The 15,000-nt window shown below is 49.4% G+C and overlaps 5 protein-coding genes across 9 annotated transcripts in view; 4 read left to right on the forward strand and 1 right to left on the reverse strand.

The window, feature by feature from the left end:
* Nucleotides 1-16, reverse strand: part of rpp30 (ribonuclease P/MRP 30 subunit) — a 9,620-nt gene extending 9,604 nt beyond the window's left edge. For all 4 annotated transcript variants that reach the window (XM_069159845.1, XM_069159843.1, XM_069159844.1 and 1 more), the window contains exon 1: nt 1-16. This exon is cut by the window's left edge and continues 372 nt beyond it. The gene's annotated coding sequence lies outside the window, so the exon portion shown is untranslated.
* A 54-nt stretch (nt 17-70) lies between these two features.
* nudt13 (nudix (nucleoside diphosphate linked moiety X)-type motif 13) lies at nt 71-3,218 on the forward strand. Its single transcript, XM_069159841.1, has 9 exons — nt 71-162; nt 681-765; nt 847-989; nt 1,299-1,406; nt 1,498-1,604; nt 1,725-1,844; nt 2,213-2,324; nt 2,405-2,559; nt 2,645-3,218. The coding sequence occupies exons 2-9, from the start codon at nt 689-691 to the stop codon at nt 2,846-2,848; spliced, it is 1,026 nt and encodes a 341-aa protein (XP_069015942.1). The 5' UTR covers nt 71-162; nt 681-688; the 3' UTR covers nt 2,849-3,218.
* A 296-nt stretch (nt 3,219-3,514) lies between these two features.
* LOC138204549 (zinc finger protein OZF) lies at nt 3,515-6,954 on the forward strand. Of its 2 annotated transcripts, XM_069159847.1 has the most exons (5): nt 3,515-3,844; nt 4,353-4,512; nt 4,584-4,642; nt 4,714-4,807; nt 5,518-6,954. In XM_069159847.1, the coding sequence occupies exons 1-5, from the start codon at nt 3,704-3,706 to the stop codon at nt 6,528-6,530; spliced, it is 1,467 nt and encodes a 488-aa protein (XP_069015948.1). In that variant the 5' UTR covers nt 3,515-3,703; the 3' UTR covers nt 6,531-6,954. The 2 variants fall into 2 exon arrangements, with proteins under 2 accessions (XP_069015948.1, XP_069015949.1); XM_069159848.1 differs by lacking the exons at nt 4,584-4,642; nt 4,714-4,807.
* A 250-nt stretch (nt 6,955-7,204) lies between these two features.
* On the forward strand, nt 7,205-14,104 carry LOC138204866 (TBC1 domain family member 12-like). The gene is given in 13 exon segments (XM_069160423.1): nt 7,205-9,094; nt 11,341-11,443; nt 11,527-11,654; nt 11,756-11,838; nt 11,939-12,056; nt 12,156-12,231; nt 12,419-12,490; nt 12,654-12,782; nt 12,958-13,067; nt 13,150-13,172; nt 13,175-13,306; nt 13,649-13,752; nt 13,828-14,104. Coding segments are annotated over 12 exon segments (1,554 nt in total). The 5' UTR covers nt 7,205-8,618; the 3' UTR covers nt 13,828-14,104.
* Nucleotides 14,105-14,286: 182 nt separating this feature from the next.
* The window catches only part of noc3l (NOC3-like DNA replication regulator), a 7,596-nt gene continuing 6,882 nt past the window's right edge, over nt 14,287-15,000 (forward strand). The window contains exons 1-2 of the mRNA XM_069159849.1: nt 14,287-14,446; nt 14,896-15,000. The exon at nt 14,896-15,000 is cut by the window's right edge and continues 100 nt beyond it. Of these exons, the coding sequence (XP_069015950.1) occupies nt 14,438-14,446; nt 14,896-15,000 (114 nt within the window). The 5' untranslated portion in view covers nt 14,287-14,437. The remainder of the gene's footprint in view (nt 14,447-14,895) is intronic.

The raw sequence follows: 15,000 nt of genomic DNA on the forward strand, positions 1-15,000 counted from the left end.
CAGAACAACAGCTGACTGACAGACACGTCATAAGTCCAACTCCATCAGAACACCACCGGTCTGCAACCTGCAGCTCTGCGGATCCTCCCATACAAGAGTCCATTCAGAATCTGTCAATTTTAGCTTCTACTGCACCGAGCTGAGGGCTGACAGCTGTGAACTGTAAGCAGAACTCCGTGTTAACATGCAGCTCGTTTAACGGTCCGACGTGTCTTATTGTCCCACTCAAACAATCCACGTAAAGATTCTGGAAACTGCATGTTTGTTGAAATAATAGCAGCTGATTTGGTAAAATGTCGCCGAAATCCCCAACAGAACCTGAAGATTCTCCCGAAAGTCTGAAATTATGTTAAAATCCAATCTACTGTTGAGGGAAACACACGAACTCTAAAACGACAGATTCTTAAAGGGGGTTCGGCATTGTTATTTTTTCTCTTCTCACATGACCAACATGTTGTGAGTTGAACTGAACTAAAAGTCTGAAGTTTGTCCTGATGGGGGCGCTGCAGGGAACTGATCCCAGTAGAGTTCCTCCACCAGAACCTCAGGACGTTAGGGAGGAACACTGGGACAGACAGCAGCACTGAGGAGGTCCAGCAGGACAGTTCAGAGACCGGTCCAGTCATCTCGAGCCTTATGTGTGCTAAGCTAGACTAACAGTTTCTCCCCGATTCTTCCAGTGGCGGCCATGTTGAGACCTTTGATCCTCGTCTCAACAAAACATCTGCAGACACGCTGCTGCTCAGGATTCATATCCAGAATGAGGTTACATGATTGATTGATTGAATTGATTGATTGATTGATTGATTGATTGATTGATTGATTGATCGATTGATCGTCTCTCAGGTATCTGAACCGGCTGAAGGAGGATGATGAGTCGTGTGCTGCAGCGCTGCAGAACGGTCACATGTTCTTGTTCCACCGCCTGTGGCCTCTTCTGAACAGAACCGAGAGAGGAACCCTCCGACCAGAACCACTCACCTACTCAGGTACACAACCGCAGAACCACCAGAACCTCAGAGCACCTCAGGGAGAGAACTTCTGGTAGAGAACTTCTGGTAGAGAACCTCAGGTGGAGAACCTCAGGTAGAGAACCTCTGGTAGAGAACCTCTGGTAGAGAACCTCAATTGGACAACCTCAGATAGAGAACCTCTGGTAAAGAACCTCTGGTAGAGAACCTCAGGTGGAGAACCTCAGGTAGAGAACCTCTGGTAGAGAACCTTGAAGTAGAGAACCGGAATGCAAGACATAATTCAGGTTTGAGCTGAGACGGTTCTGGTTCTGTGTTCTGTTCCAGATGTGCAGTCCATCCTGCAGAGGCTCGGTTCTGACCGGTCCCTTCTGAAGGAGTCGGTTCTGATTGGCTGTTCTGAACAGAACCAGGCTCAGTTCTGTCTGGACCTCGGTAAGAACAAGGATTGCTGTTTGGTACTCTGAGAGCCACTCCCAGCGGTCCACACTGACTCTGGATTCTGTCGGTTCCGGTCTGTGTTCAGGAGAACTGGATAAGGCGGCAGTAGAAGAACAGTGTGATGGAACTTTTGTGGATCTGAGGAAAGCTTTCTTTCTTCTGGCTGGAACCAAGGCACCTTTAGTGGCCAAGGTGAGGAACTACAGCCAGAACAGAAGTTCTGGTTATTACGAGGGTCCGATCATCCAGAACTCAACACTGAGTCCATCTGATCCTATCTGTGTTCCAGTTCTGACTCGGTCTGTCCTGCAGGGTCAGGCTCTGCTGCGCTGGCATCAGACCACCAGGTTCTGCAGCGCCACGGGTCAACCGACGCACCGGAACCAGGCTGGCAGCCAGAGGGTCTGCAGCTCCCTCGTCTACTACCCTAAGGTGACTTCCACACATCACAACTGGACCAGAACCACTGAAAACTTAACTGGATCTGAACCAGAACCAAAACAGAAATTAACTGACTGGTTCTTGACTGGTTTTTGACTGGTACCAGAGTGGTTCCTGGTTGGTTCCTGACTGTTTACTGCGTGGTTCCTGACTGGTTCCTGACTGGTTACTGTGTGGTTCCTGACTGGTTCTTGGCTGGTTCCTGGTTGGTTCCTGACTGGTTCCTGACTGGTTCCTGGTTGGTTCCTGACTGGTTCCTGGTTGGTTCCTGACTGGTTACTGTGTGGTTCCTGACTGGTTCTTGGCTGGTTCCTGGTTGGTTCCTGACTGGTTCCCGGTTGGTTCCTGGTCTCCTGCAGATGTCCCCGGTGGTGATCTTCCTGGTGTCTGATGGAAAACGGTGTTTGTTGGGGCGACAGCCGTCCTTCCCTCCAGGGATGTTCAGCGCTCTGGCCGGCTTCTGTGACATGGGTCAGTCTCACCTGTCTGCAGACACACCTGTCCATCACCTGCTGTCCTGAGTGTTTGACGTGTCCTCTTGTCCATCGCAGGCGAGACTCTGGAGGAGGCTCTGTCCAGGGAGGTGGCGGAGGAGGTGGGGCTGGAGGTGCAGAGCATCTCCTACAGCTCCTCGCAGCACTGGCCGTTCCCTCACAGCTCCTTCATGCTGGGCTGCCACGCCTCCGTTAGTCCCGCCCACTCTCAGGTGAGCTCACACTTGTGTCTCTAATTGTGTTCCATCCACACCTGTAAACACCTGGCGTGTCATGTGACCTGCGTTTCCTGTCCAGCTAACGGTGGACCGCTCGGAGCTGGAGGACGCCCGCTGGTTCTCTCTGGAGGAGGTCACCTGTGCCCTGCAGGTGAAGACTCCGCCCAGAAGGGGCAACGCCCCCATCCTTTGGCTGCCACCCAAACACGCCCTCGCCAACCGCCTCATCACAGAGTGGACGCAGCGCCAGCGCCGCCACGAGGAGCAGACGGACTTCCAGTGACTTCCACTTCCTGTTTACATCAACTCTTTCAGAATAAACCTCCAGAAATCCACTTAGTAACCAGAGGAGCAGACAGTTCAGAAGTCCCCTGAGAATCTGTCTGATTTTAGGTTTCCTTCAGTGATCAGTGATGTCTGGCTGATTACCCATGATGCACTGCAGCCAGGCTGCTGCTGTTAAAGGGACATTCCACTCATGTTAAACATCCAGTGGTGCCTTCTGTTTTAAACATTATTATTCTGTTGCCATGTAATAATAATGTAATAATAATGTAATGTGTTGACGTGTTGTTTTGTGAACTACCTCGCAGTGATCGGACACTTTCAACCTTTTAATAAAACAAGCAAGAAATAAATGTATTCATCAGAAAACGTGGAATAAAAACTTGATTGATTGATCGATCGATTGATCGTCTCTCAGGTATCTGAACCGGCTGAAGGAGGATGATGAGTCGTGTGCTGCAGCGCTGCAGAACGGCCACATGTTCTTGTTCCACCGTCTGTGGCCTCTTCTGAACAGAACCGAGAGAGGAACCCGCCGACCAGAACCCTCAGCAGCTGATTTTCAGTTTAAATTTCCAGAATAAAAGTCGTTTCCGCTGCGGGCCAGTAGGGGGCGGAGTTTTGTAGTCCGCCAGTACAACCACAGAAGAAGAAAGAAGGAACACTTCCGGGTGTTGGTGCCTCAGCGGGCTGTTAAAGTGAACTCTCGGTTCTTTAACTTTCATGAGTTTCACCCGCAGACCGGTTTAGAAGTGTCCCGGAGCTCCGCTGATGCTGCCCGGGGCAGCGGGAGGTCCAGCTGGTTAGCAGCGGTCAGTCCGTCCGGACCAGCGGCGGCTTGGCCCGCAGGACGATGAGCTGCTCCGCAACCCTGCACACCCAGCTGGCCGCCGTCATGGAGTCTCTGGTCCACGCCGCCGTGGCCGAGCTGAAGAGACTGCAGGAGGACAGCAGCCCCGCCGGAGAGCCGCCGGAGAAGAGCTGTGGGAAGACGGTGAGGAGCGGGCGGAGGGCGGCTGGAGGCCGGGGAGCAGCTGCTGCTGGAGGCCGGGGAGCAGCTGCTGCTTCCGGTCCCATTCAGTTTGTTTTTACTTCAGTGGTTCGGTTCTGTTCCTGCAGAGTTCTGGTTCTGGATTCAGAGGTTTTATTTGAAATGTAGTTTTCACATGTTTGTGGTCCAGGTCTGGTTCCAGGTCTGGGTCTAGTCCAGGTCCAGGTCTGGGTCTGGGTCTAGTCCGGGTCTAGTCCAGGTCCAGGTCTGGGTCTGGGTCTAGTCCGGGTCTAGTCCAGGTCCAGGTCTGGGTCTAGTCCGGGTCTAGTCCAGGTCCAGGTTGGACCGGTCTCAGTGTCCTGGTTCTGGATGTGGACCAAGTCAAATGTGGGATAGATGTGAATAAAGCACTAAAATGTCCCTTTGCTGCGAAAGGACACCTGTCTCTGACCTCTGACCTGTCTCTGACCTCTGACCTGTCTCTGACCACTGACCTGTCTCTGACCCCCAGGTGATGTTTGCCTCCATCATGGAGACCCTGGGGAACGAGGCTCTGGGAAAGATCATGAACATTGTGGACGGCGTGAGGCTGCAGGTGGACGCTGAGTGTGGGCGGAGCTTCAGGAGACCGCAGACCAGTGTCCTCAACGTCCTCAACAATACACGAGTTGGTACGTACGCAGGTCACGCCCCCTCCAGTCAGACCGCCATGATGTCGTTGTAACTTGTTTGTCCGTCGCAGACCTCGAACACTCTTACGGACTCCGGCTGCAGAGCTCCGACCCAGACACGCCCTCTCAGGTAAGACTCCTCCCCCTGCTCACCTGAGTGCCCGCGGTGCGTTCACTGACCTGACTGTGATGTTACTGCAGAAACCGCAGGAGGACGCCAGGGAGACGGCGTTTGTTCTGGCGGTCACCGTTAAAGACGAACACGGAAACATCGACCTGGTAGCCATCGCCGAGAGTAAGTCCCGATCACCACCCGAACACCACCCGATCACCACCCGATCAACTCACCACCCGAACACCACCCGAACACCACTCGAACAACATCCGATCACCACCCGAACACCACTCGAACAACATCTGATCACCACCCGAACACCACCCGATCACCACCCGAACACCACCCGACCAACATCCGATCACCACCCGAACACCACCCGACCAACACTCAATCACCACCCGAACAACACCCGAACACCACCCGATCAACACCCAACCAACTCACCACCCGATCAACACCTGATCAACTCAACACCTGATCAACTCACCACCCGATCACCATCCGATCAACTCAACACCCGATCAACACCCGAACACCACCCGATCAACACCCGATCAACTCAACACCTGATCAACTCACCGCCCGATCAACACCCGAACACCACCCGAACACCACCCGATCAACACCCGATCAACTCACCACCCGATCAACACCCGAACACCACCCGATCAACACCCTATCAACTCACCACCCGATCAACACCCGAACACCACCCGATCAACACCCAAACACCACCCGATCAACTCAACACCCGATCAACTCACCACCCGATCAACACCCGATCACCACCCGAACACCACCCAATCAACACCCAAACACCACCCGATCAACACCCAAACACCACCCGATCACCACCCGATTAACACCCGATCACATGTTCTCTGCAGGAGCCCGTGTGGAAGCTGCTCAACCGGAGAACCTTCACCACATGAAGGGTCCTGGTCCTGCTCTTACTCCTGGTCCTGGTCTTACTCCTGATCCTGGTCCTACTCCTGGTCTTGGTCCTGGTCCTGGTCCTACTCCTGGTCCTGGTCCTACTCCTGGTCCTGCTCTTACTCCTGGTCCTGGTTCCAGTCCAGTGCTGCCGACCTGTCTGTCCTTCTCGTCTCTGCGGACCCACCAGCGGGTCGTCCACGGCGCCGAGCGGCCGTTCGTGTGTTCCACCTGCGGAAAACGTTTCTCCAAGCAGGCGCAGCTGAAGACGCACGGCGTCGTGCACAGCGGCGAGCAGCCGCACGGCTGTGACGTCTGCGGCCGGCGCTTCAACCTGCTGCAGAACCTGCAGCGACACACGCACACGCACTCAGGAACCAAGATGTTCGTGTGCTCCGCGTGCGGGAAAGGTTTCACCCGCGCTGTCACGCTGAAGACGCACCAGCTGATCCACAGCGACCAGAAGCCCTTCGCCTGCGAGCAGTGCAACAAAACCTTCCGACACGCCGTCAACCTGAAGAACCACCAGCGCATCCACAGCGGCGCGCGGCCTTTCGGCTGCGACCTCTGTGGGAAAACCTTCCGGCAGGCGGTGAACCTGAAGATCCACCGCAGGATCCACACCGGCGAGCGGCCCTTCGGCTGCCCGCAGTGCGGTAAGACGTTCAGCCAGCAGAGCAGCCTGATCTCGCACGGCCGCACGCACTCCAGCGAGCGGCCGTTCGGCTGCAGCGCCTGCGACAAGAAGTTCAACAATGCCAACAGCCTGAAACTGCACCTGCGCGTCCACACCGGCGAGAAGCCGTACACCTGCGACGTCTGCGGCAAGACCTTCAGCCAGGGCAGCCACCTGCGCACGCACAAGAGGCACGTGCACGCCGGTGGCAAGCAGTATATCTGCGACAGGTGTGGCAAGAGATACTCGGACCAGCGCAACCTCAAGCTGCACAAGTGTGGCTACGCGTGAATGCAACCGCGCAGCCGAAAACAGTCATTTTCTCGATGGACTCTGGGACAGGCAGAGAGAACCATACTGGAATGTTAACGGAGGATTTGTTCAGATTTATTTTTGCAATTTTTTGAAAAGGGGTGATTGGTTAAACAGGTCCACTTCCTGTCAATCAGAGCTCAGACACGATGTGGGCGGGGTCTCCACATTGGTAATTTAAGTATGCAGTAATTTTTCCCTCAGTCTAGACACTACAGGAACCCTCCGCTTCTGCTGCCATGCAGACAACTGCACTTGATATAAGCCCCGCCCATTCAAAATGTGTATTCTGATTGGTTGCAATTGTAAATTAAATTTACATAAATTATGGACTTGATTTTTATAATTTTATATGCAATATTTTTCATATGCTTGAAAATTATAATTAAATTCTACGAACATCTGTCAAGCTGCTTTTACTTGGCCTTAAAGGAACGGTGCGACATTTAGAGCCTTAAAGGAACAGTGAGACATTTAGAGCCCTGAAGGAACGGTGCGACATTTAGAGCCTTAAAGGAATGGTGCGACATTTAGAGCCTTAAAGGAACGGTACGACACTTAGAGCCTTAAAGGGACGGTGCAACATTTAGAGCCTTAAGAACAGTGCAACATTTAGAGCCTTTAAGGAACGGTATGACATTTAGAACCTTAAAGGAACGGTATGACATTTAGAGCCTTAAAGGAACAGTGCAACATTTAGAGCCTTAAAGGAACGGTACAACATTTAGAGCCTTAAAGGAACGGTGCGACATTTAGAGCCTTAGAGGAACGGTACGACACTTAGAGCCTTAAAGGAATGGTGCGACATTTAGAGCCTTAAAGGAACGGTATGACATTTAGAGCCTTAAAGGAACGGTATGACATTTAGAGCCTTAAAGGAACGGTACGGCATTTAGAGCCTTAAAGGAACGGTACGGCATTTAGAGCCTTAAAGGAACGGTATGACATTTAGAGCCTTAAAGGAACGGTACGGCATTTAGAGCCTTAAAGGAACGGTACGGCATTTAGAGCCTTAAAGGAACGGTATGACATTTAGAGCCTTAAAGGAACGGTACGGCATTTAGAGCCTTAAAGGAACGGTACGACATTTAGAGCCTTAAAGGAACGGTATGACATTTAGAGCCTTAAAGGAACGGTACGGCATTTAGAGCCTTAAAGGAACGGTACGGCATTTAGAGCCTTAAAGGAACGGTATGACATTTAGAGCCTTAAAGGAACGGTACGGCATTTAGAGCCTTAGAACAGAACAGGAATTTAATCTACAGAGTTCTGTTTCCCAAAGAACAAATTAAAACAATAAATCTCATAAAATAAGAAAAATATAAATGTTTTTTATTTAAACAGAGGTCCATCAAAAATAAGTGATTTAAGTTAATCAATAAAAAACATAATGTGAGCAGGAGCGACACGTATTATCAATCCTGAACAGTTTTTCATTTAATCACAAACATTAATGGAAAAATAAAATCAGTCAAACAAAACAAAATAAAATCCCCAAAACACATTTTGATCCAGTTATAATTTTTCATTGCGATTCAATTGTTTAAAACCACAATTAAAATATAAATTTTATAAAAAGCATAATTTGTGGATTACAAAATTCAAACATAACGATTACAACTTTATTTAATGTGACAGAAACTGAACAAGCTACATTTTAATGTTCTGAATGATTATTAAACCTGTTTATGTAGTTTTATTATTTAAACACAATTTACATTAATAATGACGCCATAACCCTCTACGTGAGTAATCCACCTGACGTTCTGAGTACATCACCGGACTGGTCAACATGGAGCTGTGTCCGGGTTTGTTTTTGCCGCTGAGAGCCTCGGTGATCCAGAGAGGAGTCAAGACGACAGGACCGGAAACCAGCTGGACTGCATTCAAAATAAAACCGCCATTATAACCAGAGAGGATAACTTTCAAAATAAGACGACCAATATAACCAGAGAGGATAACTTTCAAAATAAGACGACCAATATAACCAGAGAGGAGTGAAATGGAACGAAGCGATGATGGTTCGTCTCCAATGACGACCGTAAACAACACAGAGGAGTCAACACCATGTCATCATCACCCCTCCACCCCTCCACCCCTGGTGATGTCATCACTCTGGGTCTCTCTGGGCGTGTCCAGCACGTCACATGTTCAGGTGACAGCTCTGTAGGACCAATCAGATGCTGCTCTGTCATCCAGGATCCAGGTGAGGATCAGGGGGTGGGGCCTCGTCCCGGAGATGATGTCACCCATGCAGCCAGGATGAGTTCCAGCAGCATGGGGTCAAAGGTGAACTGTTGTGGGGGCGGGGCTACCGAAGGCATCGACCTCGGTGTGAGCCTTTCGACAGCCGCACAGCAGGGGGATGTGACCTTTGACCTGCCGGAGGTCCGCCCTGATGACGAGGCCTTCGCCCTCCCCCCCACCGCTCCACACTCCGGGAACACGTTCCAGAGCAGACCGGGTCAGCTGATCCGGGACAGAGCCGGACCAGAACCTGAGCTGCAGTCCAGGAGGCCCGAAATCATCGAGTACTTCAGCAGGTAAACACCTGATCAGTACTGATCAGTACTGAACTACTACTGATCACTACTGAACTACTACTGAACTACTACTGATCACTACTTATCACTACTGAACTACTACTGATCACTACTGAACTACTACTGATCACTACTGAACTACTACTGATCACTACTGAACTACTACTGAACTACTACTGATCACTACTTATCACTGCTGAACTACTACTTATCACTACTGAACTACTACTGAACTACTACTGATCACTACTTATCACTACTGAACTACTACTTATCACTACTGAACTACTACTGAACTACTACTGATCACTACTTATCACTACTGAACTACTACTGATCACTACTGAACTACTACTGATCACTACTGAACTACTACTGAACTACTACTGATCACTACTTATCACTGCTGAACTACTACTTATCACTACTGAACTACTACTGAACTACTACTGATCACTACTTATCACTACTGAACTACTACTGAACTACTACTGATCACTACTTATCACTACTGAACTACTACTGATCACTACTGAACTACTAGTGATTGCTACTGAACTACTACTGATCACTACTGATCACTACTGAACTACTACTGATCACTACTGAACTACTACTGATCACTACTACTGATCACTACTGAACTACTACTGATCACTACTGATCACTACTGAACTACTACTTATCACTACTGAACTACTACTGATCACTACTGATCACTACTGAACTACTACTGATCACTACTGAACTACTAGTGATCGCTACTGAACTACTGCTGATCACTACTGAACTACTACTGATCACTACTGAACTACTACTGAACTACTACTGATCACTACTGAACTACTACTGATCACTACTGACCACTACTACTGATCACTACTGACCACTACTACTGATCACTACTGAACTACTACTGATCACTACTGAACTACTACTGATCACTACTACTGATCTACTACTGAACTACTACTGATCTACTACTGAACTACTACTGATCACTACTGAACTACTACTGATCACTACTGACCACTACTACTGATCACTACTGAACTACTACTGATCACTACTGAACTACTACTGATCACTACTGAACTACTACTGATCACTACTACTGATCTACTACTGAACTACTACTGATCACTACTGAACTACTACTGATCACTACTGAACTACTACTGATCTACTACTGACCACTACTACTGATCTACTACTGACCACTACTACTGATCTACTACTGAACTACTACTGATCACTACTGATCACTACTGATCTACTACTGATCACTACTACTGATCTACTACTGAATTACTACTGATCACTACTGATCACTACTGAACTACTACTGATCACTACTGATCACTACTGATCTACTACTCATCACTCCTGAACTACTACTGATCACTACTGATCTACTACTCATCACTACTGAACTACTACTGATCACTACTGATCTACTACTCATCACTACTGAACTACTACTGATCTACTACTGATCACTACTAATAATCACTACTGAACTACTACTGATCACTACTACTGATCACTACTGAACTACTACTGATCACTACTGATCACTACTGAACTACTACTTATCACTACTGAACTACTACTGATCACTACTGATCACTACTGAACTACTACTGATCACTACTGAACTACTACTGAACTACTACTGATCACTACTGAACTACTACTGATCACTACTGAACTACTACTGATCACTACTGAACTACTACTGATCACTACTACTGATCTACTACTGAACTACTACTGATCACTACTGAACTACTACTGATCACTACTGAACTACTACTGATCTACTACTGACCACTACTACTGATCACTACTGAACTACTACTGATCACTACTACTGATCTACTACTGAACTACTACTGATCACTACTGATCACTACTGATCTACTACTGATCACTACTACTGATCTACTACTGAATTACTACTGATCACTACTGATCACTACTGAACTACTACTGATCACTACTGATCACTACTGATCTACTACTCATCACTCCTGAACTACTACTGATCACTACTGATCTACTACTCATCACTACTGAACTACTACTGATCACTACTGATCTACTACTCATCACTACTGAACTACTACTGATCTACTACTGATCACTACTAATAATCACTACTGAACTACTACTGATCACTACTGATCACTACTACTGATCATTACTACTGATCACAACTGATATATGTGTGTGTGTGTTTTCAGCAGGAAGCAGCGGTCCGTCAGTCAAAGTGTTCCTTGTTGGAAACTCTTCGGAAAAGTTCCTCCTAAACAGAGTCTGTCCAAACAGGCCCAGATCATCCAGCAGGTACAGATGGGACTGACGGGACCGGGTCTTAATGAGTGTCCTCTCCTGTCGTCATGGTGACCACCAGTGTGATGTCGTTGCAGGAGTTCGAGGCAGGGCAGCTCGCGGCCTGCAGCTCTCCTACCCATCATGCCGTGGGGCAGCAGAGCAGGAGGAAGGTGGAGTTTGAGCCGCTGTTGACCACAGCGCTGATCCTGGAGGACCGTCCACCGTATGACCACTTCATGTCTCTGTTTCTCTGTCACTTCCTGTCTCTGTTTTTCCGTCACATCCTGTCCCTCCACCGGGCATCCTGACGTGTTTCTTGTTCAGGAACCTTCCGGCGAAGTCGGAGGAGGAGACACAGCGACACCGGCAGCAGTACGAGGAGATGGTGGCTGCAGCCAGGAGGAGAAGTGGGTTGGATTTAACCTGCTGAACCTCCCTCACAGGTGGAGCTTAACAGAACCCACAGTGTCCCTCCCTGACCCGTCTGTCTGTCTGTCTGTCTGTCAGAGCTGAAGGAGGTGCAGAGGAGGCAGCAGCAGAGGGAGGAGCGCTTCAGACAGGAGGAGGAGATCTCCAGCAGCACGCTGGTCTGGAACCAGAACATCCTCCCGCACTGGGACGCCATGTAGGACCTGGACCTGGACTCACCTGAGACCTGGACTCACCTGAGACCTGGACCCGTCATCTGTTTCTGTGTCTGTGTTAATGAGTGTTGTGTTCCTAGAGTCCAGTTGAGTCCAAAAGAGACCAGTGGAGACCAGTGGAGTCTAGTAGAGACCAGTAGAGTCCAAAAGAGACCAGTGGAGACCAGTGGAGTCTAGTAGAGACCAGTAGAGTCCAAAAGAGACCAGTGGAGACCAGTGGAGTCTAGTAGAGACCAGTAGAGTCCAAAAGAAACCAGTGGAGACCAGTAAAGACCAGTAGAGTCCAGTAGGAACACCTCCACCCCGGAGAGACAGGAAGTCAGCTCACACTCTTATTTTGTAGGGCGGTCCTTACCACGAGCTGCTGCAAAGCATCCTGGGAGCTTACAGCTGCTACAGACCTGATGTGGGATATGTGAGTGAAAAACAAACAAACAAACAAACAAACATTTAAACCACAGAGCTCGTCATGTGACCTGAGTCTCTGCGTGGACATGAGACTCCATGAGGACGTGTCTCCAGTGACTTGGACCCCCTCTGTCTGTCTGTCTCTCTGTCTCTGTCTGTCTCTGTCCCAGGTCCGGGGGATGTCCTCTGTGGCAGCCATATTGGTCCTGAACATGGATCCAGTTGACGCCTTTATCAGTTTCTCCAACCTGGTTAACCGACCCTGTCAGCAGGGATTCTACCGGGTCCAACACCAGCTGGTACGTCTTCAAGTACGCCCGGTCCAGGTCTGTGAGATGGTCCTGGTCCTGGTGCTTGTTCAGGTCTTGGTCCTGGTCCTGGTCTGTGAGCTGGTCCTGGTCCAGGTTCTGGTCCAGGTTCTGGTCCTGGTCCAGGTCCTGGTCCTGGTCTGTGAGCTGGTCCTCCCACCCCCAGATGTGCAGGTATTTCGGGGCGTTCCAGGTGTTCCTGGAGGAGCGTCTTCCTCGTCTCTTCCTTCACTTCCAGGCGGTCGGTGTGACCCCTGACCTCTACCTGCTGGACTGGTGAGTTCCCGAATACCTGATAATTCACCTGTCGGTATGTTTATGTTATTGTTTGGTTAAAGCCCCGCCCTCACCCTCCCAGGATCCTGTCTCTGTACACCAACCACCTCCCCTGGAGGTGGCCTGCCGAGTTTGGGATGTGTTCTTCCGGGACGGGGAGGAGTTCCTGTTCAGAACCGGTCTGGGCATCCTGAGCCTCCACCAGGACGTCCTGCTGCGTCTGGACCTCGTCGGCGTCGGTGAGCGGTCACCTCGCCTGCTGTGACCTCGCACACAAGGCGGCAAATCAGCTGTCAGAAGACCAGCAGGGGGCGCCACCGAGCCCCATTCATTTTTTAATATAATAATAATAACCAGAAAAACAGTGATGATGCTCCGATAACTCCCAAACCGGCGTAGGGAGGGGCCTCACATCCTGTGTGTATGATGACCTCGTCCCCGCCCTCTTTCATACCCAGTTTGGCGCCCCTAGCTGCGTCTCCTGGTACTGCTGCCATCGAGTCCCAGACTGAAAACCATCAAACATATGAAACATTTCTATTGTCTTGGATTCATTTTATTTTATTATTCTGTCCATCCAGCTCAGTTCCTGTCCCGCCTCCCCGATGAAGAGCTGCTCTCTGATAGGCTGTTCTCCTGCATCTCGGCCACGCCCATGCTGAATGGGAACAGGAAGTGTAGTTAGGTGAGTCAGCTGGCAGACATACTTGACTCAATGAGAAGAGATGAAACCGACCTGAATGTTTGTGTTTTCTCTCAGGTGCTGAGTTCCTGCAGCCAATCGGAGAGCAGCAGCTGATCCTTGCTCATCTTTAAATTAATCATTCAAGTCAGTATTTATTTTGTTTATTTCCGTTTCTGTAAAAACATTAAAATGTTGAAACAAAATGAGAAAACAGAAACGTGTTTATAATAAATAAATAAATAGTCGTAGACTCGACTCGTGCTGCGTCCGTTTAGGTCTCATGTCACATGATACTGTTCCGCCACTTCCTGTGGTAATGTCACATCCTGTGAAATAAAGCGACCTCTGATGATTTATTGTTTCTTTGATTTATTGACATCTGGACCGACTTCATCTTTTTATGATGTTTTTTTCAAATAAATAAATATTTTTTGATAATAAAACAGTTAATTGGGCGTTGTTCACATTATTTTGTCCCTCCGGTCCTCCTGCCGCCGGGGGCGCTGCTGTCTCAGCCCACCAGGACTTTGTTTCAGTGTTTCCGGGTCACCTCTGGTCAACACGCGTGCAGCAGCAGATTGAAGCTCCCCACCAAAACACACCGACACACTTGGCCAGACTCCCCCGAAGGAGAGCTTAAAGATCGGTCTGACCCAGCGGAGACACGCGGAGACTTCCTGCTGCCATGGCGCCGGTGAGTGACCCGTTAAATTAACGTTTTACAGAGTGGAGTCTGGTCCCTGAACAACTGAAGAGACACCCAGTTAAACTCAGCATCTCCTGCTGTTTCTCCGCCGGCTGCCACCAGACTCCATAGAGAAAACTGTGAATTTAATACTCAGGTGTTTCAAACGCGCAGAAATCAGAGTTCTACGGAGTGAAGTCTGGTGTCTGATGTCCTCAGCTTCGTTCAGCTTCGTTCAGCTTCGGGCTGCAAACGGAAGCACAAACATGGACCTTTCCGGGAGCTCCAGATTTCAAAACGCCTTCACCGACTTTAACAACTCCGATTTAAACAAATGACCAAAGAAATATGTCAAAACAATGGTTTTAAGGGTTTTAAACATAGAGATCATTTTGTCACGTTGTTGTTGTTGTTGTTGTCGTCGTCGTCTCCCCCCCCTCCTCCCCCCCACCCTGCAGCCTCGCTCGAAGAAGCGCCGGCCGTCCTTCCGCCGCCTGATGAAGACGAGCGGCGTGAAGCTGGACAACAAGATGAAGAACCGTCAGATGAAGCAGCAGAACGTC

The sequence above is a fragment of the Embiotoca jacksoni genome, unplaced genomic scaffold (assembly GCF_022577435.1).
Source record: "Embiotoca jacksoni isolate LCO1_2020_lvr unplaced genomic scaffold, fEmbJac1.0.p SCAF_26, whole genome shotgun sequence".
Lineage (NCBI taxonomy): Eukaryota > Metazoa > Chordata > Actinopteri > Embiotocidae > Embiotoca > Embiotoca jacksoni.